This window comes from Schistocerca cancellata, chromosome 8 (assembly GCF_023864275.1).
Source record: "Schistocerca cancellata isolate TAMUIC-IGC-003103 chromosome 8, iqSchCanc2.1, whole genome shotgun sequence".
NCBI lineage: Eukaryota > Metazoa > Arthropoda > Insecta > Orthoptera > Acrididae > Schistocerca > Schistocerca cancellata.
Window position 1 is genome coordinate 508,925,158 of NC_064633.1, and position 25,817 is coordinate 508,950,974.

The 25,817-nt window shown below is 38.4% G+C and overlaps 1 protein-coding gene across 1 annotated transcript in view; it reads left to right on the top strand.

Moving 5' to 3' along the window:
• Positions 1 to 642: 642 nt before the first annotated feature.
• LOC126095659 (uncharacterized) overlaps positions 643 to 25,817 on the top strand; it is a 46,922-nt gene continuing 21,747 nt past the window's right edge. Inside the window, exon 1 of the mRNA XM_049910416.1 lies at positions 643 to 848. Within this exon, the coding sequence (XP_049766373.1) occupies positions 688 to 848 (161 nt within the window). The 5' untranslated portion in view covers positions 643 to 687. The remainder of the gene's footprint in view (positions 849 to 25,817) is intronic.

The following is a 25,817-nucleotide window of genomic DNA, read 5'->3' on the forward strand; positions in this document are numbered from 1 at the left end:
GAATGAATAGATTTCTTTATCTTAGTCATTGTTTTTCCCTTGCATAACTGTCATAAACAACTGTATTTTTCTCCTTTATTAGAACTGACTCTTTCACTTAAAATGTTATTTACTGAAAATTACTTAGTCAACTCATTTTCTTTTTTATGTACAGAGTGGGCGTCAGGCCTGTTCTGCTATTACAAAACCTTAATAATTTTTCGATATCTGACCTTGCTAGTGGAAGAACACTCGATGGAAAAATATCCAAGTCGTCGTACAACATTTGGAATTTTCCACGAAAACAAACCATAATTATAGTGAAAAATAAAGTTAAAGAAGACATAATCCACTGCTATTTCATTAGTGAGCGAGGCGAAAATAGGTTAACTTTCTATGTTACCAGACGACAACGCCATCAAAACTTTCTTCCCCAGAAAATTTGATGGGACCTGGCGTGAGGTGACGGTCCATTGACGGCCTGTATGAATGCCGCCAGTTGAAATGCATTGACGTGACGTGACGACCAGACGTGACGTGACTTTAAGATATCTCGTTGTAGTAGAGGTTTCTTTGTTCTTATTTGTGGCTTCTGTTAATTGTACAATCTGAGAAGTCGTAATATGCCTATCAAAACAAGATCCAATTGTAACACGTCATACCTGTTGTGCCACCTGAGTGTACAAAACATTTGAGCGGATCATCTGCATGGCACATTCAATAGCGTTGGAAACGGTGCTGTGCGTCGGAAACAGTGACCTCAATAAGCTCACTGGTCGGAAACAAAGATATGGATTTCGAATGACTGATCGGAAGTCATATGTTTCCAGTCGGCGCGAATTTGTCAATTTGGATATTACAGCTGCTTCGTAAGTTTGACACACAATTGCATAGCGTTGGTTTGTGATTGTTTTTTTTTGTTGGGTTGTACGTGTTTTGTAAGAGAGGCTCGTGATACGTAATTGCAGTCAAGAGGGAATGAGGTAACGCCTTTTAAGTGTACTGTTGGGTAAATAGCTCCGGTTTTTAGTTTGGGAACAAGTGAAGGATTTGGAGTTTTTGGCCATGTATGCCTGTTAACGCGTTCGAACCAAAAACTTCGTATTGGACCGCAGTATCAATATACGGATATTTGCTAGAATGTAAATATAACTGCGGAAAGCGCCCTATATTAAAGACTGTGTCACGACACATTCTTTGCAGTCTCATGTGTAAATTAAACCAGTTTTATTATGATTCCTTGAAAACTTTAGAATTTGTGCATACGGTATATATTTGAATGCAAATAAACGATACTAAACGAGAACCTGCGGTGTTCACGTGTGGAATGGCAGATACTCAAATGAAACATGGTGACAAAAATAAAATTGCAATTTTAAAACCCCACAGAAAGTAAAATGCTTTTAGTAACTCCACTGCATTATTTGAGTATTATAATTATGCAGAACACTGGTAGGTTATTCTAAATTCGTTTTATACTGGTAATGTTTTGGTGATGATATTTGATCTAAAATTTTACATATTCAAGGACTTGGGGGACAATGATATTAATCACATTACAGCTTCAGCCCGTCGTTTCTGATTTCAGTGATCATCAGCTTGAAAACGTCCCACCCGATTTGTTTCAACTGTCAATAAAATTCACTTATTTTATCAAAAATTTTAATTTTGCGTGGAAAAATTTTGTATGTGTAGACTGTAGTGACTTGTTAGGTGTCACTTAATACCTTGGATTCTATTTGCTCTAGTCAGAAATCTCAGCAAAATACGCGAACTGTCTGTTGAAATGCTCCACAGCTAAACGTCAGTTCACTTGCCGTTTTTGTACAGTGCTATGTACGCAATTAACGTGCAATTCTAGCCAGTTTAATTTTGAATTTCTGCCAAACGTACGACCAAAACACGATGTAGAACGAAAACGAGTTGCAAAGTCGAAATGAGTTTATTAAATGCCGAAATTCCGATATCCTTGATATGCAAACTGCCCAAGAACATCTCCCGGTGGCATATACACACAAATAACTCAAAATTCCACAGAAGACGCTTCACAAATAATACGTTAACCACTTGTAGTACAATAAAGTCTTTTATTTAGTTGCTTTAGACGAATCACATCCCAAGAACCTTAAAATGACTTGCTGGTGCCAGAAACATAACTTAGGATCATACAGTAAGTTAAACCCTGTGTGTGAAATTCCTTGGCATTTAGCTAGATAGCAAAATTAGTCAAAACAGATTAAATAACAAAGCTCAGATCGTTGTTTTTGTACCTACCTAATTTCTGACTGTTAACTTGAAGACAGAGTGCTGGCTTATTTTCATAGTTTCAGCCACTTTTACCCTAAACAGTTATCCTTTGGAGCAATGCAGCTACAAAAACAAATTAAGTATTCATTCAGTTATTTACTACATTGTGTAGATCCCATCAAGAACCAACTTTGTGGATGCTGGAGTGAGACATTGTGTACATTAACAGAAGATAAGCAAATAATAGAAAAATCTGTATGACATATTAACAATAAATTAGTGCAAACAGTGGAAAAAATTCAGGTTGAAATGTAACAATATTGTGAAAAGGATAGTTCTTAATCACTATACAGCAGAGGTTCCAAGTCACAGATAGGCACAACAAAAAGAAAACAAGCTTTTGGCCAACAAAGCCTTTGTAAAAAAAAAAAGGACACGTGAACACAACCACAGTCCCTCGCAGCTGAAGTCAGTAGTCTGGCTTCAGCTGTCAGAGACAAAGTCCTTGTTGGCCAGAAGCTCATTTTGGGACAGTCTTTTTGTTGTGCCTATCTGTAGGTCAACATCTTCGTTATATGGTGAGTTGTAACTAAGCTTTTCACAATACTGTTACAATAAATTAGTGCCATTCACACTTAACCACTGAACAGAAAACTGTGCCCAGTAGCTGAAAAAAGCACTGGTCACAACAGTTTACAAGCAGGGTAGCGGAATGATCCACCAAACTACTGTTCAGTAGCCTTGACATCCTTTTGTTGTAGAATCTTCGAACATATTGTGAGCTCAAATGTAATGAGATCTCAAACAGAATGACACACTCCGTGCCAACCAGCATGAACTCCAAAAACATCAAACTTGTGAAACCCATCTCACACTTTCCTTACATGACGTCCTGAAAGTCATAGATCGAGGCAGTCAGGTAGATGCAGTATTTTTTGATTTACAGAAAGTATTTCACTGAATACAACATCTGTGCTTATTATCAGAACTATGATTGTGTGGAATATTGAGAGAAATTTGTGAATGGGTAGTGGATTTCTTTACCTTGGATGGAGAGTCCTTGATGCAGAAGTAATTTCAGATGAGCTCCAGGGAAGTGTGTGGGGATCTTTGCTGTTGATCTTGTGTATTAATGATCTTGCAGACAATATTAATAGCAACCTCAGAATCTTTGCAGATGATGCTGTTACCTATAATGAAGCATTGTCTGAAAATAATTAAATACAAATATTCAGTCATATCTTGATAAGGTTTCAAAGAGATGCAAAGATTAGCAACTTGCTTGAAGTCTTCAGAAAAGTAAAATTGTCCACTTTCACAAAATGAAAGAACCATGGTATCAAACGGTCTCAGTTGGAATCTGTCAACTTGACATTTACTTGGCTGCAGGCCAGCTCTTTGTAGGAATGTGTAATGGATCACTTTGGTTCAGCTGTAGGCAAAGCTGGTGGCAGACTGTGGTTCGCTGATAGAATATTAGGGAGATGTGGTCAGTCTACAAGAGCGATTCCTTACAAATCACTCAACTGACCTATGTGAGAATATTGCTCAAGTGAGTGTGATGCATGCAAAATAGGACTAACAGGGGACATTGAACATATTCAGAAGAGGACAGCATGAATGGTCAGAGGTTTGTTCGACTTCTCAGTGTGTCACAGAGATACCGAAGAAACTGAACTGGCAGACACTTGAAGATATATGTAGACTGTCCCTAGAAAACTTACTTCAAAATTTCAAGAACCAGCTCTAAATGATGGGTCTAGGAATATACAGCATCTCCTGTAGGGATTGTGAGGGTAAGATTAGAGTAATTACAGTCTGCACAGACGCATTTAAACAGAATTTTTTTCTGCATCTCTATATGTAAGTGGAATGGGAAGAAGCCCTAATAAAATGATGGGTGCAGTGGGACATTCCCTACCATGCTGTTCAGTGGTTTAATAATAATAATAATAATAATAATAATAATAATAAATTGATACACTTTCTAAACACAGTAATGAAAAACTGGAAAACCACACTTAATATCCAAACAAATTCAGATAGCATCACATCACAGCCAATACAGATTAAGCGTGGAATATACCAAGGAGACTCATTAAGTCCTTTCTGGTTCTGTCTTGCTCTGAACCCACTATCCAACATGCTAAATAATACAAATTATGGATACAATATTACTGGAACATATCCACACAAAATCACACATTTGCTATACATGGATGATCTAAAACTACTGGCAGCAACAAATCAACAACTCAACCAATTACTAAAGATAACAGAAGTATTCAGCAATGATATAAATATGGCTTTTGGAACAGACAAATGTAAGAAAAATAGCATAGTCAAGGGCAAACACACTAAGCAAGAAGATTACATATTGGATAACCACAGCGACTGCATAGAAGCGATGGAAAAAACAGATGCCTATAAATACCTAGGATACAGACAAAAAATAGGAATAGATAATACAAATATTAAAGAAGAACTAAAAGAAAAATATAGACAAAGACTAACAAAAATACTGAAAACAGAATTGACAGCAAGAAACAAGACAAAAGCTATAAATACTTATGCTATACCAGCATTGACCTACTCATTTGGAGTAGTGAAATGGAGTGACACAGACCTAGAAGCACTCAATACACTTACACGATCACAATGCCACAAATATAGAATACATCACATACATTCAGCAACAGAAAGATTCACATTAAGCAGAAAGGAAGGTGGAAGGGGATTTATAGATATAAAAAACCTACATTATGGACAGGTAGACAATTTAAGAAAATTCTTTCTAGAACGAGCAGAAACTAGCAAAATACACAAAGCAATCACTCATATAAATACATCAGCTACACCATTGCAATTTCATAACCACTTCTACAACCCTTTAGATCACATAATATCAACAGATACAAAGAAAGTAAATTGGAAAAAGAAAACACTACACGGCAAGCACCCGTATCATCTGACACAGCCACACATCGATCAAGATGCATCCAACACATGGCTAAGGAAAGGCAATATATACAGTGAGACGGAAGGATTCATGATCGCAATACAGGATCAAACAATAAACACCAGATATTACAGCAAGCATATTATTAAAGATCCCAACACCACAACAGATAAATGCAGACTTTGCAAACAACAAATAGAAACAGTAGATCACATCACAAGCGGATGTACAATACTAGCAAATACAGAATACCCCAGAAGACATGACAATGTAGCAAAAATAATACATCAACAACTTGCCATAAAACATAAACTAATAAAACAACACGTTCCCACATACAAGTACACACCACAAAATGTACTGGAGAATGATGAATACAAATTATACTGGAACAGAACGATTATAACAGATAAAACAACACCACATAACAAACCTGACATCATACTCACCAATAAAAAGAAGAAATTAACACAACTAATTGAAATATCCATACCCAACACAACAAATATACAGAAGAAAACAGGGGAAAAAATTGAAAAATACATCCAACTGGCTGAGGAAGTCAAGGACATGTGGCATCAGGATAAAGTCGACATTATCCCAATTATACTATCAACTACAGGAGTCATACCTCACAATATTCACCAGTACATCAATGCAATACAGCTACATCCAAACATATATATACAATTACAAAAATCTGTAATTATTGATACTTGTTCAATTACCCGAAAGTTCCTAAATGCAATATAACATATACCATACAGTTACAAGGAAGTCACGCTTGACCGAGGTCCGCGTCACGTTCCATTTTTAACCAGACTTAAGTCTGAGAAAAAAAAGTCAATAATAATAATAATAATAATAATAGTAATAATAATATTTATTCAACATCGAATAATCAAATACAATCCCTAGAAATAATACAGTTTCAGGACATCATACATATTATTCTTCTGAATACGTCAGTTTATAAATTACAAAACTAAAGATTTGTTTGTATTAATAAATTTTACATTTTGATGGATTTTACACTTGGTAGTATACTACAATCACGATATTACAAATATTGTTTTTATCAACATTATATTAGTTGTAGGTTACTTAAAACTATGAGCTTGACATACTTATGAAGCACTTTTCATACGGATATAATACTCGTCTAGGGAATAAAAAGGGTTTTCAATTAGAATTCTTTTTAGCTGATCTTTTAATTTGTTAGTAGGAAGGGCTGTGAGACTTTTTGGTAAGGCATTTGGTAGCTTCAGCCCAGCATGAAGTGCATTTTTTTCATATAAAGCTGTTCTGTGGCTATTTACATGGTATCTGAACTTTTGCCTTGTATCATACTGGTGCAGGTCACAGTTGAAATTTGGATTTATTGTTTTCACAAGCAATATAACTTTCAATATGTATACACCTATAATGGTAAGCACACCTAATTTTGGGAACAGATTCCGACATGATTCTCGAAGTTTGGCACCACAAATAAATCTGATAACTTTTTTCTGTAGTATTAATAATGTACTTAGGTTGGCTTGAGTTGTTGCACCCTGTATTTCTACAGCATAGTTTACGTTTGATGAGGATATGGCATGATGAGCAGTTTTTAGTACACACATGTCCTTACAATATTTGCTAATCATATTTATAGCAAACACATTCTTCGACAGCTTACATGCTAAGGAATCAATATGCATGTCCCATTTGAGGCTGTCCTGGATTGTAATTCCCAAGAACTTTGTCCATTTTTCCTTTTTTACAATGTCATTTCCTATGGATAATTTCATGTCAAATTCTATTTGTTTCCTTGTGTTAAATTCCATCATTGCAGTCTTTGAAGCACTTACATTTAGATGGCTTTCATTAAAATACTTGACTATTTCATTTGTTACACTGTTGCACTGTACATCCAGACTCTTAGTCTTTGTGTTTACACACTCTTAATGTGTCATCTGCATACAATATTTTTGTACAGTTAGGAGAACAATACTGTATATCATTAACATAAATCAAGAATAGAAGGGGTCCCAAGACAGAACCTTGAGGCACTCCATATTTGATATCAGTAATTTTAGATTTGTAAGACCCACTGTTGGTTTTAAGCAAGACAAAGCAAGACAAATTGTTTTCTATTGCTCATATAAGATTTTATTAGCTCATAGCCAGTTCCTCTGATACCCAGGTTCCACAGTGTGTCAAGTAATATGGTGATGTTGACACAATGAAAAGCTTTTTCTAGATCAAGGAACACTCCAGTTACATACTCCTTGTTCTCTATGGCCATTATTATTTTGTCTATTAATTGTGCTGCTGCTAGTGAAGTTGACTTGTTTTTCATAAAGTCATTCTGATTTTCAAATATTAAATTGTGTTGACTCAGCAATGTCATTAGTCTAGTATAAATAACTTTCTCAACTACCTTAGAAAATGCAGGTAAGATTGAGATGGGGCGGTGGTTTTCAATTTTAGATTTATCACCTTTCTTGTGAATCGGGGTCACTTGTGCTGTCTTTAGACTATCTGGGAAACAACCTGATGCAATTACATCATTTACTGCTGTGGCCATGGCATCAGATATGTTGTCTATGCATCTTTTAGATAGACAATCCATCATAGCCTGCTGATTTTGTATTTTTTAATGACATTACTATGTTTTTGACTTCCTTGTTATTGGTTGGGGCCAAGTATATGGTTTGTTTGATTGGAATGCCCCTATATCTATGCTGAAGATTCTTAAAATGGTCATTGACAGATTTTCCAACAGAAGAGAAGTACTTGCAGAGTATGGTTGTAAGTAGCAGCTAAATCGAACCAAGTAAGGAAGAAAGCTACTACTTTGAAAAACTTTTTATTAAACAGCTTTTATACACAACATAATATTTCAACAATGGAAAATCTAGGATGGAAAAATGACAGTATCATGAAAAGGATGGATTGCTACTCACCATATAAAGCTGGTGTTGAGTTGTAGACAGACACAACAATTAGACTGGTTTGTTTTTTAAGAGAAAATGGTTTCCTACATGTGTAAATATTCAGCCATGGTTGCAGTTGTCATGAAGCCTCACAACACACTGCTACTTGCCATATAGCTAACATACCTTTTAAATCTTTGAGTCTAGATATTCAGTTAATTTGTAGAAAGAATGACTAATGAGATAGTTTTTAAGTTTTCTCCTGAACTGGTTGTGATTACCCATTTTTTGCTTTGTCTGATGGGAAGTAGAATACTTTTGCACCAGGTAGAATACATGTGCATGGGGGGGGGGGGGGGGGAGGAGGAGAACAGTTCAGCTTCAATTTATTTTTGTCAGCAACATTGTAAATATATTGGGAAGTGAATGCAAGAATTTAGGTTTTTAAAAAGGCATCTGCAATATGAGCAGTTTTCTACTTAATATGCTATTCTTACTGGTCACTTCTGTTTACTAAACAGTTCATTTCTTTAGGTACACACTCCAGAAGATAATTCCAGAAGGCAATGAGGAGTGAAAACATGTGAAACACACCACCAAAATGAGATATGCTCCTAGCAAAACATGCAGATCTGACCATTCAGATTTATTTATCAGTATGTTGTCTCCAGTTTAACTTGTTTTCCAACAGGACTCCAAGGCATTTCACACAGGGAATTGAATGGAGGAAAAAAGTTCTAAATTTTATAAACTCCCTCTTGATTGTAAAGTCTTAAGGAGTCCAGTTAGAAGCCCAAAGCCACTGAACTTGAAGTGCCTTAGCAAATGATGTTTTGAAACTGACAGATCTAGGCTAGTTAATCTGTTTGGCCCCAACAATACAGGAATATTAAGATGATAGTTGTTCTTACGTGTTAGGGGAATAGATAGGCACCAGGTATTTATTGAATCACGCTGACATGGAGGCTCTTTGTTGATAGATTCCTCTTTCATTGAAGAGGCATTCATCCATGGAAAAGTATACTGTGTAGATGTAGTCATTACCAAATCAGTTGGCATAAAATAATGCATTGTCCTTCTTATGGCTGGCTGTTCCAGAATGAGCAACATAAAAGGAAACCATTTTGGAGGTTCACAATCACATGATCATCTTCCCTTCACGCTTCTCAAAGGATATCTACTATTCTATGTTGATTACATTATAACTATGTCTAGTTGGCTCATTGTCATATTCTCAGGCAAGGGGACCCATCCTATTGCCATTGTGAAGCCCCTTGTTGGTGCCCCACATTATGCTAGTGCCCCCAACTTCACTGCCCTGTGATGAACACTGGTGTTTCACAATTCTGGTCTCTGTAGGTGATGTCCAAGCTGTGGACATGGTTTTTAAACTTTAGATAGAGTTTTTGTATTCATTTAAAGTGTCACCATGGTCTCATCTTATTTTTCCCCATTCTGTGATGCGAGCATTCTGCCACTATTCTGCAATGAATAAAGGGCTGTTATCAGATGAGGAGGTTGACATTCAGCTACAAACTAGGTGCGTGAGAGGAGGAGGGGAGGTGGAGCAATTGTGGCTCTGGCTGCTTCAGATCGCCTACCTCTCCTATTTCATTGCAGTTCCTTAGTTTTTGATGTTTATTTTCCTCCTCCTGCTTTTCACCTGGCTCCCTGTCTCAGGTGACGCCACAAAGATAAAGAGTAAATTGACAGTCTCTACTTTCCTTCTTCCAGAAAGTTTTTGGGCTAGATTATTAAAGAAATTAATGGGAGGTGATGACCTCAATGTTTAGTCCCTTTCAAACTCCTCAAAAATTCAACAATACTATCGGAAGGATAGATTGCTACTCACCATGTAAAAGAGATGTCGAATGGCAGACGTGCAACAAAAAGACTGCTGCACATGTGAACTTGCAGCCAAAAGACCGCCATCTAATCTAGCGAACACACGTGCATTCATGCAAGCGCAACTAACACACAAGTGACCACTGTCTCTGGCCACTGAGTTCAGTCTTAGTCATAGCTTTGCCCTCGTGCCAAGAGTTGTCATGTGCTCAGTCGTTGGCTGTGCAAACCAACTGTGTGCTTGAATGCATTGTCAGGTGCTTATCTACGTGGGTTCAAAAGTTGTGCTTCCTATAGTTCAATTCGCACGAGTAATTTGTTCCACTCACAGGATTCTGTTACCCAGTTGTTACGAAGTCATCATTGGTGTTTGTAGTACCTGTAACGACCGTGTGGAGTAGCGGTGTTGTCACGCCTGCTGCAAATACTAAAACCTTCAAGAGGGATTCTGATTCAACAACATTGCAACCAGAGATGGGTAATAGGTGTGTGGATACAATGTGCCGGCCGAAGTGGCCGTGCGGTTAAAGGCGCTGCAGTCTGGAACCGCAAGACCGCTACGGTCGCAGGTTCGAATCCTGCCTCGGGCATGGATGTTTGTGATGTCCTTAGGTTAGTTAGGTTTAACTAGTTCTAAGTTCTAGGGGACTAATGACCTCAGAAGTTGAGTCTCATAGTGCTCAGAGCCATTTGAACCATTTTTGATACAATGTGAAAACAGCATGGGCAATGTGTTGGAAGCATTCTTCCCAATTACTCAAAACACGTGTGCCATGTGAAATAGAAAATTAAAATGATATTTTGTGTCAGGTCAGTTCTGTTGTGCTAAAAATAAATGGTGACGAGAGAAACACAATGTGCATATAGCGGAAATGTGTCTACCCAGATTATAGTGGAACAAAAAGGACTACAAGATGGTGACCAATTTCTGTGTCTCAACAACCGGAAATACGGAAGCATCCGATCCCACCTGTCGGCTTTGACCCATGACGTCACAAATCTGGCGGAAATGACCATAAATGACAATTCCAATATGGCGCATATAAAGTCGTTACACACACATTATGAAGATGAAAATACATCGAAAAACACACACATGTTCCACAAGAAGCCTAATGACACTAATGGTACAAATGCGGGAAATTGGGGTTTTTTGGGTGGGGTCAAACTAAATATAAACAAATTTAGACACTCACTCCCATACAAAACCACGCAAAATGACGAAAAAAATTGACATCACAAAACTTCCCAAATACCACTAAACACAATATCATCTGGAATCGGATACTTCCCTTGACCTATATAGCTCTACAACAGCTCCCGATCCCATAAATTGGGATCGAACACTTCCCTCGACCTATATAGCTCAACAGCAGCTCCCAATCCCATAAGTTAGGATCGAACACTTCTCTTTACCTTGTTGTTGTTGTGGTCTTCTGTCCTGAGACTGGTTTGATGCAGCTCTCCATGCTACCCTATCCTGTGCAAGCTTCTTCATCTCCCAGTACTTACTGCAACCCACATCCTTGTGAATCTTCTTAGTGTATTCATCTCTTGGTCTCCCTCTACGATTTTACCCTCCACGCTGCCCTCCAATGCTAAATTTGTGATCCCTTGATGCCTCAGAACATGTCCTACTAACCGGTCCCTTCTTTTTGTCAAGTTGTGCCACATACTCCTCTTCTCCCCAATTCTATTCAACACTTCATCAATAGTTATGTGATCTACCCATGTAATCTTCAGCATTCTTCTGTAACACCACATTTCAAAACCTTCTATTCTCTTCTTGTCCAAACTATTTATCGTCCATGTTTCACTTCCATACATGGCTACACTCCATGCAAATACTTTCAGAAACGACTTCCTGACACTTAAATCTATACTCGATGTTAACAAATTTCTCTTCTTCAGAAACACATTCCTTGCCATTGCCAGTCTACATTTTATATCTTCTCTATTTCGACCATCATCAGTTATTTTGCTCCCCAAATAGGAAAACTCCTTTACTACTTTTAATTGTCTCATTTCCTAATCTAATTCCCTCAGCATCACCTGACTTAATTCGACTACATTCCATTATTCTCGTTTCGCTTTTGTTGATGTTCATCTTATATCCTCCTTTCAAGACACTGTGCATTCCGTTCAACTGCTCTTCCAAGTCCTTTGCTGTCTCTGACAGAATTACAATGTCATCGGCGAACCTCAAAGTTTTTATTTCTTCTCCTTGGATTTTAATACCTACTCCGAATTTTTCTTTTGTTTCCTTTAGTGCTTGCTCAATATACAGATCGAATAACATCGGGGAGAGGCTACAACCCTGTCTCACTCCCTTCCCAACCACTGCTTCCCTTTCATGCCCCTTGACACTTATAACTGCCATCTGGTTTCTGTACAAATTGTAAATAGCCTTTCGCTCCCTGTATTTTACCCCTGCCACCTTTAGAATTTGAAAGAGAGTATTCCAGTCAACATTGTCAAAAGCTTTCTCTAAGTCTACAAATGCTAGAAATGGAGGTTTGCCTTTCCTTAATCTTTCTTCTAAGATAAATTGTAAGGTCAGTATTGCCTCACGCATTCCAATATTCAATATTTCTGCGGAATCCAATCTGAACTTCCCCGAGGTCGGCTTCTACCAGTTTTTCCATTCGTCTGTAAAGAATTCGCGTTAGTATTTTGCAGCTGTGACTTATTAAACTGTTCGGTAATTTTCACATCTGTCAACACCTGCTTTCTTTGGGATTGGAAGTATTATATTCTTCTTGAAGTCTGAGGGAATTTCGCCTGTCTCATACATCTTGCTCACCAGATGGTAGAGTTTTGTCAGGACTGGCTCTCCCAAGGCCATCAGTAGTTCTAATGGAATGTTGTCTACTCCCGGGGCCTTGTTTCGACTCAGGTCTTTCAGTGCTCTGTCAAACTCTTCACGCAATATCGTATCTCCCATTTACTCTTCATCTACATCCTCTTCCATTTCCATAACATACACACAAAATTCAAGCTTTCGCAACAAACTGTTGCCTCATCAGGAAAGAGGGAAGGAGAGGGAAAGACGAAAGGATGTGGGTTTTAAGGGAGAGGGTAAGGAGTCATTCCAGTCCCGGGAGCGGAAAGACTTACCTTAGGGGGAAAAAAGGACGGGTACACACTCGCGCGCACACACACACATATCCATCCACACATATACAGACACAAGCAGACATATTCTGCTTGTGTCTGTATATGTGTGGATGGATATGTGTGTGTGTGCGCGAGTGTGTACCCGTCCTTTTTTCCCCTTAAGGTAAGTCTTTCCGCTCCCGGGACTGGAATGACTCCTTACCCTCTCCCTTAAAACCCACATCCTTTAGTCTTTCCCTCTCCTTCCCTCTTTCCTGATGAGGCAACAGTTTGTTGCGAAAGCTTGAATTTTGTGTGTATGTTTGTGTTCGTTTGTGTGTCTGTCGACCTGCCAGCACTTTCATTTGGTAAGTCACATCATCTTTGTTTTCAGTAAGTGATAAGATACTCTTGTATTTAATTTTTGAAAAGCTAGAGAATTCAAATCTCCTCTCTGGTTTTTACTGGCAGCCTGTTACTTTTGCACAAGAATATAAAACTACATTCTGAACCTGTAACATTTTCAATTTTAGTACTGTGGTTTTAAATTTCACTGTTCATCTTAAGTTTGATGTTCATTTCTCATCAGACTAATGTTTTTGTAACAATTGTAAATGATTATTACCTTCATCTCAGACTTGGTCATGCTTAGCCCACAGTATTCTTGTTAGAGCAATGAGAATGCATATATAGAAACAACAGTCTGAAAATTCAGGTGTGCCGTGTTTTAATTATAGGTTATGATTGGCTGTATTGCAAGGTGGGGTAGTGCAATATGTATATAATCCTGCCAAAACAATGAGACTGGAAGTAACCTGCCCAAATAGTTAAGAAACATATCCAGTCTCTCAGTAGTATGAAGAAGAGAGAAGGCTGCCCACCACATGTAGGAGACATTGCATTGAAGTAATAGGAAGAAGATAGAAGGCTGCCCACCACATATAGGAGACATTGAGTCTCTCTCTCACTCACTCTCTCTCTCTCTCACTCACACACACACACACACACACACACACACACACACACACACACACACACACACAAAATGGAAAACTGCTAAACTTTCAGTAAAACTACAATGAAACTTTTGCTAAAAGATAAGCAGTCTTTTCATTGTGCCTGTCTGCAACTCAATGCCTCCTCCTATTTGATGAGTAGCAATCTATCATTTTTCATATTGTTGTTACTCTGTACTGAACTCGCATTATTTCTTCCTGTGTCACCAAAAGACTATTTCCATATGCTTTCCTAATGTCCCGTTATTTCGTGCCCCCTTATTGTCCTGTATGTCTTTACCCTCCCAGCAGGGCCAGTCCTTCACTATTCTCCGCACACACACACACACACACACACACACACACACACACACACACACACACACACACCCCTTCCAAGGCATCCACTTTGTACCAAAAAGCACCAAGATTTCTCAAACTAAAAACAAAAAAAATATTTCTTTTTATTCCACACATTTTCAGCATCAGTACTCGCCCTATGGAAAGTCTGTTTGATTAAGGCAGTGCTTGACATCAACACACAGAAAGAAGCAAATAATGAAATCTTACTTATTGTGCATGTACAATGAGGTGACAAGTCACGCGATAACAATGTGCACATATATAGATGGTGGTAGTATCGTGTACACAAGGTATGAGAGGGCAGTGCATTGGCGGGGCTGTCATTTGTACTCAGGTGAGTCATGTGAAAAAGTTTCCAGTATGGTTGTGGCTGCACAATGGGAATTAACAGTCTCTGAATGTGGAGTGGTAGTTGAAGCTAGACTAATGTGACATTCCATTTAAGAAATCATTAGGGAATTCAATATTCCGTAATCTTCAGTGTCGAAAGTGTGCCGAAAATAGCAAATTTCAGGCATTACCTCTCACCATGAGTGAAGTGGTGGCCAGTGACCTTTACTTGATGACTGAGAGAAGTGGCATTTGTGTAGAGTTGTTAGTGTTAACAGACAAGCAACACTGCATGCAATGACCATAGAATTCGATGTGGAACATATGATGAACATATCCATTAGGACAGTCCAACGAAATTTGTGTTAATGAGCTATGGCAGCAGACAACTGCTGCAAGTGCCTCTGCTAACAGCATAACATCATCTGCAGTAATTCTCCTGGCTTGTGACCATATTGCATGGACACTAGATGACTTGGAAACTATGGCCTGTTCAGATGAGTTTAGATTTCAGATAATGTGGGCTTTGTTTACATGAAATGGACCAGGTTCAGTGGTCCAACCGTACCAATCATTGACAGGAAATGGTTATGTTCAGCAGCTTGGAGACCATTTGCAGCCATTCATGGATTTCAACTTCCCAAACAATTGTGGAAGGTCACAGTTCTTTGCTGTTGGTTTGAAGAACATTCTGGACAATTTGCACGAATTATTGGGCCACCAGATTCCCTGACATAAATCCCATCAAACATTTATATGACATAAATGAGAGGTTACTTTGTGCACAAAATCCTGCACCAGTAACACTATTTGCAGTTATGGATGGCTATAGAGAAACCATGGCTCAATATTTCTGCATGGGACATCCAACGACTTGTTGAGTCCATGCCACATCGAGTTTCTGCACTACGCCAAGCAGAAGAAAGTCCAACATGATAGTAGGAGGTATCCCAAGACTTCTGACAACCAGGCTGAGCATTGGGTTGAACTGAGATTTGACTATAGGTATGGGTAATTCGTTCTATTCTAAAACTTCCTGGCAGATTAAAACCGTGTACCGGATCAAGACATGAAGTGAGGACCTTTGATTTTTCAGTGGCAAGTGCTCTACTGACTGAGCTACACAAATACGCCTCTGTGAAGTTTGGAAGGTAGGAGACCAGATAATTATGGAAGTAAGACTTTGAGGGCTGTTCATGAGTCGTACTTGGCGACCTCAGTCGGTAGAGTATGGGCCCAAAGAAGGCAAAGGTCCACACTTCAACTTTTGGTCCAGCACACACATTTAGTACGTCAGGAAGTTTCATATCAGTGCACACTCCACCACAAAGAGAAAATGTGATTCTGGCATTCTGTTCTGCTTCAGCCTTATGGCAGAGTTCATCAGTCATAGCAGCTGTTGGTTGTTGGCGTGCCAGTCTCTCAGCAAATGGCCAGGTGTTTTTAATTGGTCGAAGTTCTGGAAACATATTGGCAAGAGCAGTAGCAGAACAATCTCTGTATCTAGGTGGGTAGGTCAGGACAGCAATGGTGACATGTGATATTAAGTTGCCTTGTTCACAGATTGTCACAGTGACTTCGGAGATTCATCTCGGCTAAGCCCCTTGCGAGAAATGCAAATTATGCTGTCTCTATTAATATCTATTTGAATAGAATTATTCGTACCTAGATCGGACTAACTGTGCAGTCTTCGTTACTGTAGCCTTTGTTTCCTTCTGCAACTTCTTTGCTGGAAGCTGAACAGATCTCTTACAAATCTCAAATTTCCAATAAATAATGTAGAAACGTTCTTTGTTAATATGAATACATTGATCTATTAATTACAACAGTCAAACATGTCATACATTCCTTTATGACCAAGGAGCAGTATCATTAGATTTGCACAATACAATTACGTATGATAGTAATTGACCTTTATTCTCTCTTGGATGACAGCTAACTGAATGATCTCAAAGACTCTCCAGATATTGGGGACATCATCACGATTGTCACAGACGTCCTCCTCCTGTGGATTGCACCATATCTCCAAGGTAGGAGCAGACAACGCAAAACCAACATGTACTATGAAGCTTAGTAAGATTCCTGTTGTCATCCTGACTACCAGATATGCTGTGTCCATTCAACTTACACACACAGAAAGAAAACAAATTTCCAAACAGCATGCTATACTAACTCATTACTTAAATTTTTGTTGTTGCAATCATTATTCGTTGGTTTGGTAAATGTTGTGCAACACCTCTGCTCGTTAAAGTTATATGTTACCTTAGAACTTGTGAACTTGGTAGTGCCCCCATATCATCACACTGGTGCTGGGCTCATAAGACAATGGTGAATGTAATCTGACAATGTTTATACTCAGAGCTACCCCACATGATTACATCCATCACAGTAGTGTATGCAGAGCTGGGACTCATCTAAACAGAATTTGTCTTGTCAGTATTAAATCCAATGTTTTGGATTCTATAGGGGCCTACTGATCTTTCTGGATATTTGGCCGGGATTAGATATGTAAGCAGTTGTTTGCTTCTCTTCTTCCTTCTCAGACTTAATCTTTTTCTCATTCATTCTTGATTTTGACAATCTGAATACCCATTCCTTTGGAGCATTGCTTGTAATTCTTCAATGATGCTCTCTTTGTCTGAAAGTATCGACCAGATTTCGTAGCAACAAATTTTTGGTAGCTGATGATGACTTGAGGCATGGAGATAGGTCCGTGCATAAAGGTTTGCCTTATGCATTGTGACAAAGGTGTCAACGTGTTCTCATATCATGTCAAGGAAAGGTACCTAGTTCTCTTTTCAAAGTTTCATCATGGGTTTTATGTTACAAAGAGTTTACGTGTTCCAGGAGCTCAAGTTTTTCTGCTCGATGTAACCAAAAGACAAGTGCCGTCCATGTGCCAATAGAAACATGTTTCAGCTTGGAGGATTTTAGTACCTTTGTTTAATTGGGTTCCCTGAATAGGTTTGCCATCAGGGGTTTGGTCGTCATATTTTCCTTTGAATAGGAAATAAGTTGACTTTCAGAAAACACACAAAACTTTCTGTGATACAATCTTCAATGTTTTCCTTGATTAGTTCCAAGGTGTCAAAGTGGAACCTGGTCAAGAGGGCAATACCACTGAAACTGACCACAATATCAGTATTCCGTTTTCGCAGTTGGCTTGGGGGGGGGGGGGGGGAGGGAGGAGGACACAGCACAACACACCATTAATCAATCACACTTGGAAAGTCTGAGAGATCACCTCACTTCACTCAACAGGGAGTAAACATTTCACAATGCCTATCAGTTGGAGAAGCTGTGCCAGGTGAAAGGTAGACTTCTCAGTACACAGATCTATTCGACAAGGTGTCAGGATGAAAAAGCCATACCTACATCTGCAGACATCGAACATCACATTAACACACCAGCCTTGCAAACTTGGCCCTAGTAAGAGAGAGAATTCATGAAATCCGAAGAATGCCAGACATCACTTTAAAAAAATTCTCCATCTTTACATGTCAGCTACACACTCTGGAATTCTTGGGAATGGGGTGACAATATGGCCTTGTCACAAACAGAATCAGTGCAGTTGAAAATTACTTCACACCAGAAAACAAAATTCAATCATTAGCACAAAAAGCCAAGACAAGGTACAGGGAAACATACTGTCATTAATCTCACCGACAATCATGTAGATGAGAATACAGTGAAGATCCTTGCTAAAGGGCTCGATTTCATACACGCTCCAAAAATTATACCAGTAGTAGATTACATCAGCTCCATGGAATATGTTGCAGCTTCTCTACCACCGGAAGCAGAAGAGGTGGTTTGTTGTAAAACCTTTAGAACACTTATCACAGTGCCAATACTAAGATCCAGCATCTTCAAGGAAGAGCAAGCAACACTGAGAAATCTGCAAGGGGACAAGGAAATTATAGTCCTACCTGTCAACAAGGCGATCCTACAATCCTAATGTCACAAGGACTACAATAAGATTTTTCACCTTTTCAATTATGTAGCATACAGACAAATAAATGTCAACCCTACAAGTAAAAGCAAAAGGAAGTCTGACCCTTCTCAATGACTCAAGGCTCGTCATGCAACATGATTAAGGCTCTTAGAATATGCTGAAGCCAGACAGTTGTTTCACAGACGTTTTTATGCACATTGTGACATCAGTTTATCTCCTGTTCTTTGGTAACTATTATGAACAAACTAATGATGTGGTAGTGGGTAGTCCATTATTCAGTACCAGCCTATGCAAAGACCCTAATTTCGCTAATTTGTTTCTGTTGGTATTTGATACATTTATGGGGTGTTACCACTTGGAACAGAAGAGCTGAAGAGTTACTGGAACATTTAAACTCTGTCCATCATAATACAAAATTTGTGATGGAACTGAGAGAGAGATCAAACTACCTTTCGTTGATGTGTTAGTTATGAGAAGAATCACAATGGATCCCTAGGTCACAGTGTATGTAGAAAGTCTACGTATACTGACATTTATCTCCAAGAATAAAGTCATTGCCATCCATCACAAAGGAATTTGATGCTAAAGAATGGTCCATGTGTAGCGGTTCCACCTGCTTTGTTTCTTCATTTGTTGTCCTCGGTGATGACGTACTGCATTGCTACACTGGCTGAAAAATGGGTTGTGGATTCCAACACTGACTGCTGTAAATAATGTAGCCGGCAGGTGCACGGTTGCGCTTCACAGTACTTTAATTTCACTGTTCACAACCCGCTAATAATACACAGTTATTTCCCCAGTGCACAGTCTCTTTAATAGTTTGCAGGCAGAGCTTCAAATACTGCTACAATAGTTTACTGTTGAACATCTACGAGCAGTAAAAACCTAACCACAAAGTTCACAGTTCTTGAAGAATAGCAAGGTACATATGGAGCAGACACTGTCATTGGTTTGACACCTGGCCTAATTGTTTAACACTTATTCCACAGTTAAGTTAAAGTATTGTTCTTGTTCTAACCAACACAGATTTCTCATTTGAAACTCGGACATGAACTGACTGACTGACTCGTGACCAAAAAGTGGGCTGTTGTATATCATCAGAATAGTAGGCCCTGAAACTACACATTGTTCGATGTTTAATCTACAGAAATTACAATTAAAACTTAACTCATTAAATTAACTGAATACATCGAAAAATTGGTTCTTTTTAACAGTTTCTTCTACTACAAGATGTAGGCCGAATTATTTGTTTAAATCGTGTAATTAACAAATATAAGTACACAAACAATACTTTGGACAAAACTGTTAATTACTTTGGAATTGATTAAAGGCTGGCTTTGCTAACATGTTTTTGAATAGAGCCAAATAGATACTTTAAGATTACTAGTATTTTGTCTTTCAAATCTTTACAATTATTACAGAATTTATACTTGTTTATATGTCAACAGTAGAATTTAAGTTAAGAAACAATTACTGATTTCACCCTATAATGAAAGATACTAACTAGTAATAGTCAAAATAAACTAGAAAGTCAATTACATATATAAAACTAAGCACAAAATTAGATCTGGTGTTATATTCTTTAAAACTGTGGGCGAACCTTTCTGTATTATGAAAATACAGATTATACTCATGTATGTTAATGGTAATTAGTTCAAAAATGAAAAAAAAAGAACAAATTTAAGTAGACAGATGGCAAAATATCCCAGCTTGCTTTGTCACACTTGGAGCTCAAACACTTTCAGACAAGAAGACCCTTGCTGAAAAATTTAAAACACTTATGAATAATGTTCTGAAGGAATGGGTACTCATTATCATATAAAATCAAAATCAAGAATATGTGAGATAGAGGTTAAGACTGAGAAGGAAGAACAGGAACTAAGAATTGCTTGTCTGGCTTATGCTGACCAAATATCTGGAAAGATTGGTGGAGTCCAATGAGAACATGATATCTGTTGTATTTCACTCCTTTCAACTAAGATAGAAAGCACTTTTGTAATATTAAAGATGATTTAGGCCTCTGTAAGTCTGTTGTGTACCACAAGGCAGATTATCATAACAATCAAAGAGAGATGTGAGTAACATCAGTGATATACTAGACCAACACAACCAAGCGAATTGATGTTGCCAAGTATAGCAGAACCTCACTATCCTCATCCTACTGGACCAGAAGCATGGTCAGACCACAAAAAGGCTGGATTATCAGAACAACACTTTTATTGACCCACATCATCATAATACAGTACAGCACAACTTCAATGTTCAACTGGAAATACTATTTGAAATATTGTTCCATATTAAAACAGCAACAAAATGAAAACATTCACACAATCAAAAATCTTACAAAAAAGTGTAATGTTTAGTGGTGTGTATATTGTAAAATATGTCTGTATCGTACAGTAATATATTGTCTCTGTGAGTGGCAGCTGAACATCGGTTCATACCTTTTTACAGTACTGCATTAACATGCAGTTGATTTACACTTAACTCTTCAAAATATGAGAAATCTACAATTACATCTACACCTATACCTATACTCTGCAAACCATCATGAAGTGCTTATTAGGATTTCTTCCCATTTCATTCACGTATGGTGCGTGGAAGGAATAATTGTTTGAATGCCTCTTTGCACACTGTAATTTTTTTAATCTCACCCTCACAATCCATATGTGTGTGATACATAGTGAATTGAAGTTTATTCCTAGAGTAATAATTAAAGCTGGTTCTTGAAACATTGTTAGTAGATTTTCTCAGGATAGTTCACATTTATCTTTAGCAGTCTGCTAGTTCAATTTCTTCAGCAACACTGTAGCACTCTCCCACACTGGTGCTCATTCTTGCTGCCTTACTCTGTATGTGTTCAATATCCCCTGTTAGTCCTCTTTAGTACAGGTCCTACACACTTATGCAATACTCCAGAACCGGTCACACGAGTCATTTGTATACAATCTCCTTTATAGACTGATTGCACGTCCTCAGTATTCTGCCAACAAACCGAAGTCTGCTTTACCCTCAACTGAGACCTTGTGAGCATTCCATTTCATATCACCACAAAGTGTTACATCCAGGTATTTGTATGAGTTGGCTGATTCCAACAGTGACTCATTGATACTACAGTCGTAGGATACTATGTGTGTTTTTTCTTCTTGTAAAGTGCACAATTTTTTGTTTCTGTACATTGAGAGCAAGTTGCCAATCTTTGCACCACTTTGAAATCTTATGAAGATTCGACTGAATATCTATGCAGCTTTTTTCAGACATTACTTCAGCACAGATAATTGCATCATCTATAAAAAGTCTTAATATTGTGTGAAAGGTCATTGATAGACATCATGAACAGCAAGAGTCCCAGCAACTTCCCTGGGGCATGCCTGATGTTATTTCTACATCTGATAATGACACTCTGTGCAAGATAGCATGCTGTGTCTTCCCTGCCTAAAAGTTCCAGTCCAGCCACAAATTTCACTTAATACCTCATACGACCGTACTTTTGACAGTAAGTGTAGGTATGGTACTGAGTTAAAGACTTATCAGAAATCAAGAAATAATGCATCTACCTGACAGCCTGATCCAAATCTTTCAGTATGTTATGTGTGAAAAGTGCAAGTCGGGCTTCACATGATTGGCTCTTTGCATTCCATACTGGTTGGCATTTAGGAGGTTATTCTGTTCAAGATACCTCGTTATGTTGGAGCCCAGAATAAGTTCTAAGATTCTACAACAAATTGATGTCAAGGATATTGGATGGTAGTTTTGTGGATCACTACTTCTAGCCTCGTTGTAAATGGGTTCGACCTGTGCTTTTCTCCCTGAACTGGGCAAGGTTTTTTGTTTGAAGGGTCTACAGGAGAGTATAGTTAAAAGAGGGGCTATCTTGGTCACAAATTCAGTATAGAACCTGACAGATTCCATCGCGTCCTACAGTTTAGTTCAATTTTAAGGATTTCTTCCCTTTCTCAACACCACTGACACTAACACTGAACACTGACTTCATTTATCTTTCCAATGGTAAGAGGATTAAAAACAGGGCAATTCTCCTGGGTTTTCCTTCGTAAAGGAACATTTGAAAATAGAGTTAAGCATTTCAGCTTTTGCTTTGCTACTCTGAATTTCAGTTCCTGTTTCATTCACTAGGGTTTGGACACTAACGTTGGGACCACTAACAGCCTTTACATATGACCGTAATTTCTTTGGGTTTTATGAAAGATCGTTTGACACAGTTCAGCTATGGTAGTCATTGAAGACTTAAACCATTGTCCTCTTTACAGCCAAACCTGCTTCATTCAGCAGCTCTGTATCTATAAACCCAATGCTGTTTTTGTGGGGGAATGCTGGGCGATGCCTAACCCTAAACTTTTTCGTCAACAAAGTAATTTTTTTACGATATTGAGAACTTGGAAGAGTACCAAAGATTTATTTCACAGGCGTAAATTTTTTATTTCATTTTTTTGTGTTGTTAATTGCAATAGGAATGATACCAGTGCAGTTTTTGGTGGGAAAAGCGATGTCACTGACTGTTTCAAGCAGAAAACTAACAAACTATTTTACTTGTTCTCCTGCATCTAAAAAACCAAAAACTGTCAATAATTCGTGTGCGAGTGAAAAGCTAGGAAGTTCAACATCAGTGGATGACGAAAGTGAAACTGTAAACCTGAGCATTGAACCTACGTGGAAAATGCAGTGAACGAACTAGTGCATGATAGAAAATTAAATGATCGTCCAGAGTGTTGGACTTTGGAACAAGTCCGATACCATTTTTTTGTAGTTCGGCATGTTGATGACGTCATGGCTAAAAGCAGACGGGTGGTATCCCATGCTTCAGTTATAAGTAATTTTCGCTGCATTATATCCAATGTCGGAGTACCCTTAAACTTTTTTTTTTAGAAAAAAAGCACTGTATAAACCTATGCTTTGTTTTCACAGCTATTATTCAGTTATCTCTGTTTCTTTAGAAGTTTCTTTAGAATGACTGACAAGGGAACCTCCCCATCGCACCCCCCTCAGATTTAGTTATAAGTTGGCACAGTGGATAGGCCTTGAAAAACTGAACACAGATCAATCGAGAAAACAGGAAGAAGTTGTATGGAACTATGAAAAAATAAGCAAAATATACAAACTGAGTAGTCCATTTCCAAGATAGGCAACATCAAGGATAGTGTGAGCTCAGGAGTCCCGTGGTCCTGTGGTTAGCGTGAGCAGCTGCGGATAGAGAGGTCCTTGGTTCAAGTCTTCCCTCGAGTGAAAAGTTTACTTTCTATATTTTCGCAAAGTTATGATCTGTCCGTTCGTTCATTGACGTCTCTGTTCACTGTAATAAGTTTAGTGTCTGTGTTTTGCGACCGCACCGCAAAACCGTGAGATTAGTAGACGAAAGGACATGCCTCTCCAATGGGAACCTGATATATTCTATACGACACTTGTGACAGTATGTGCGTCACATGACAGGAATATGTTGTCAACCCACCTAACTTGTACACTTGGTGAATGGGTAAAAAGATTCTTCTACCTTGCCCGATTTAGGTTTTTTTGTGGATGTGATAATCACTCCCAAAAAAGTGATGAAAACATAAGAGTTTGTCACATAAACTTTTCATTCGATGGAAGACTTGAACCAAGGACCTCTCGTTCCGCAGCTGCTCACGCTAACCACGGGACCAGGGCGCTCCTGAGCTCACACTGTCCTTAATGTTGCCTATCTTGCGCATGGACTACTCAGTTTGTATATTTTGCTTATTTTTTTCATAGTTCCACATAACTTCTTCCTGTTTTCTCGATTGATCTGTGTTCAGTTTTTCAAGGCCTATCCACTGTGCCAACTTATAACTAAATCTGAGGGGGGTGCAATGGGGAGGTTCCCTTGTGAGTACCAAGGAGAGTCTCTCTCATTATGAAATGTTCTACTAGGTACATATCTAACCAGTCCATGGTCAATTATTCTTTTAAACTTGAGCCATAGTTCCCCTACATGCTCATGCCCTGTGCTGGAAGTTTCAAGTTCCTCACTGAGATATGACACTACTGATTTCTTATCTATTTTATTGAACACACATATATCTTTCCTTTTTTAGTAGTCCTTTGTACTTAGGTAATCATTGTTGCCACAACTGTGTCATGGTCACTGACACTGGTTTCTATGTGGGCATCCTCAAAGAGGTCAGGTCTATTTGTTACCAATATTTCTAATATATTTCCAACATGAGTAGAGTTCTGAACTATCTGTTCTAGGCAGGTTTCAGTAATGTTTCACAGGATGTTTTATCACACAAATCACTAACAAAACTGTAATTTTCCCAATTGATTAGCAGATTATTAAGGTCTCCACCAATGATTACATTATGGCCGAGGAACTTACATGCAAATGAACTGAGGTTCTCTCCAAAGTTTTCATTTACATCAGGAGATGAGTCAGGTGGATGATAGAAGGCTCAAATTATCATTTTATGCCCGCAACTGATACTGAGTCTTGCCCAAACAGTGTCAGATGCAGCTTCAATTTCTATCTCAGTGGATTTGAGTTTCTTGTCTGCTGCAACAAAATGCATTTGCCTTTCCTTTTGATATACACTTAGATTTTCCACAAAAATCTCACTACCATCAATTTCAGGTTTTGAGCAGATTTCTGTACGTAGTGTTATGAGAGCTTCACTGCTTTTCATAAGCAATTTGAACTCTGCCACTTTTTAGTGAATGCTTCGGCAGTTAACCATTAGGATTTTAATGCTCTCATCTGTGGGAGGCCTTTCTTTCAACCTTACACTGATGCTTCTGAGTTTTGTACAGCTATTATCTGGATTGGATGGAGAGTCACTCAATCTAAGAAAAACCTTGTGTACACCCCACACAGTCAGCTACCAGAGTAGCAGCATCTGATGTTTAGGCCTAGTGCACACCTTAGACCTGCTGACATGTTTAGGGGGACCCTGCAGTTCTCTAAGGCACAAGTCCAGGGAGTTGCAGCGTAGCTTGCCACAGTATCTTTGAAGTTGCTGGTTCAGTCCTTCCATTCAGCTCAGAACCAAAGTGCCATGATCAGTTTCGGGGACAATGCTGCAAATTTCGAGCTTTATTGAAATTCCTTGCGCAAAGCTGGTCTTCTCAACTTTCTCTCCCAGTCACTTGATTGACCCAAGTAT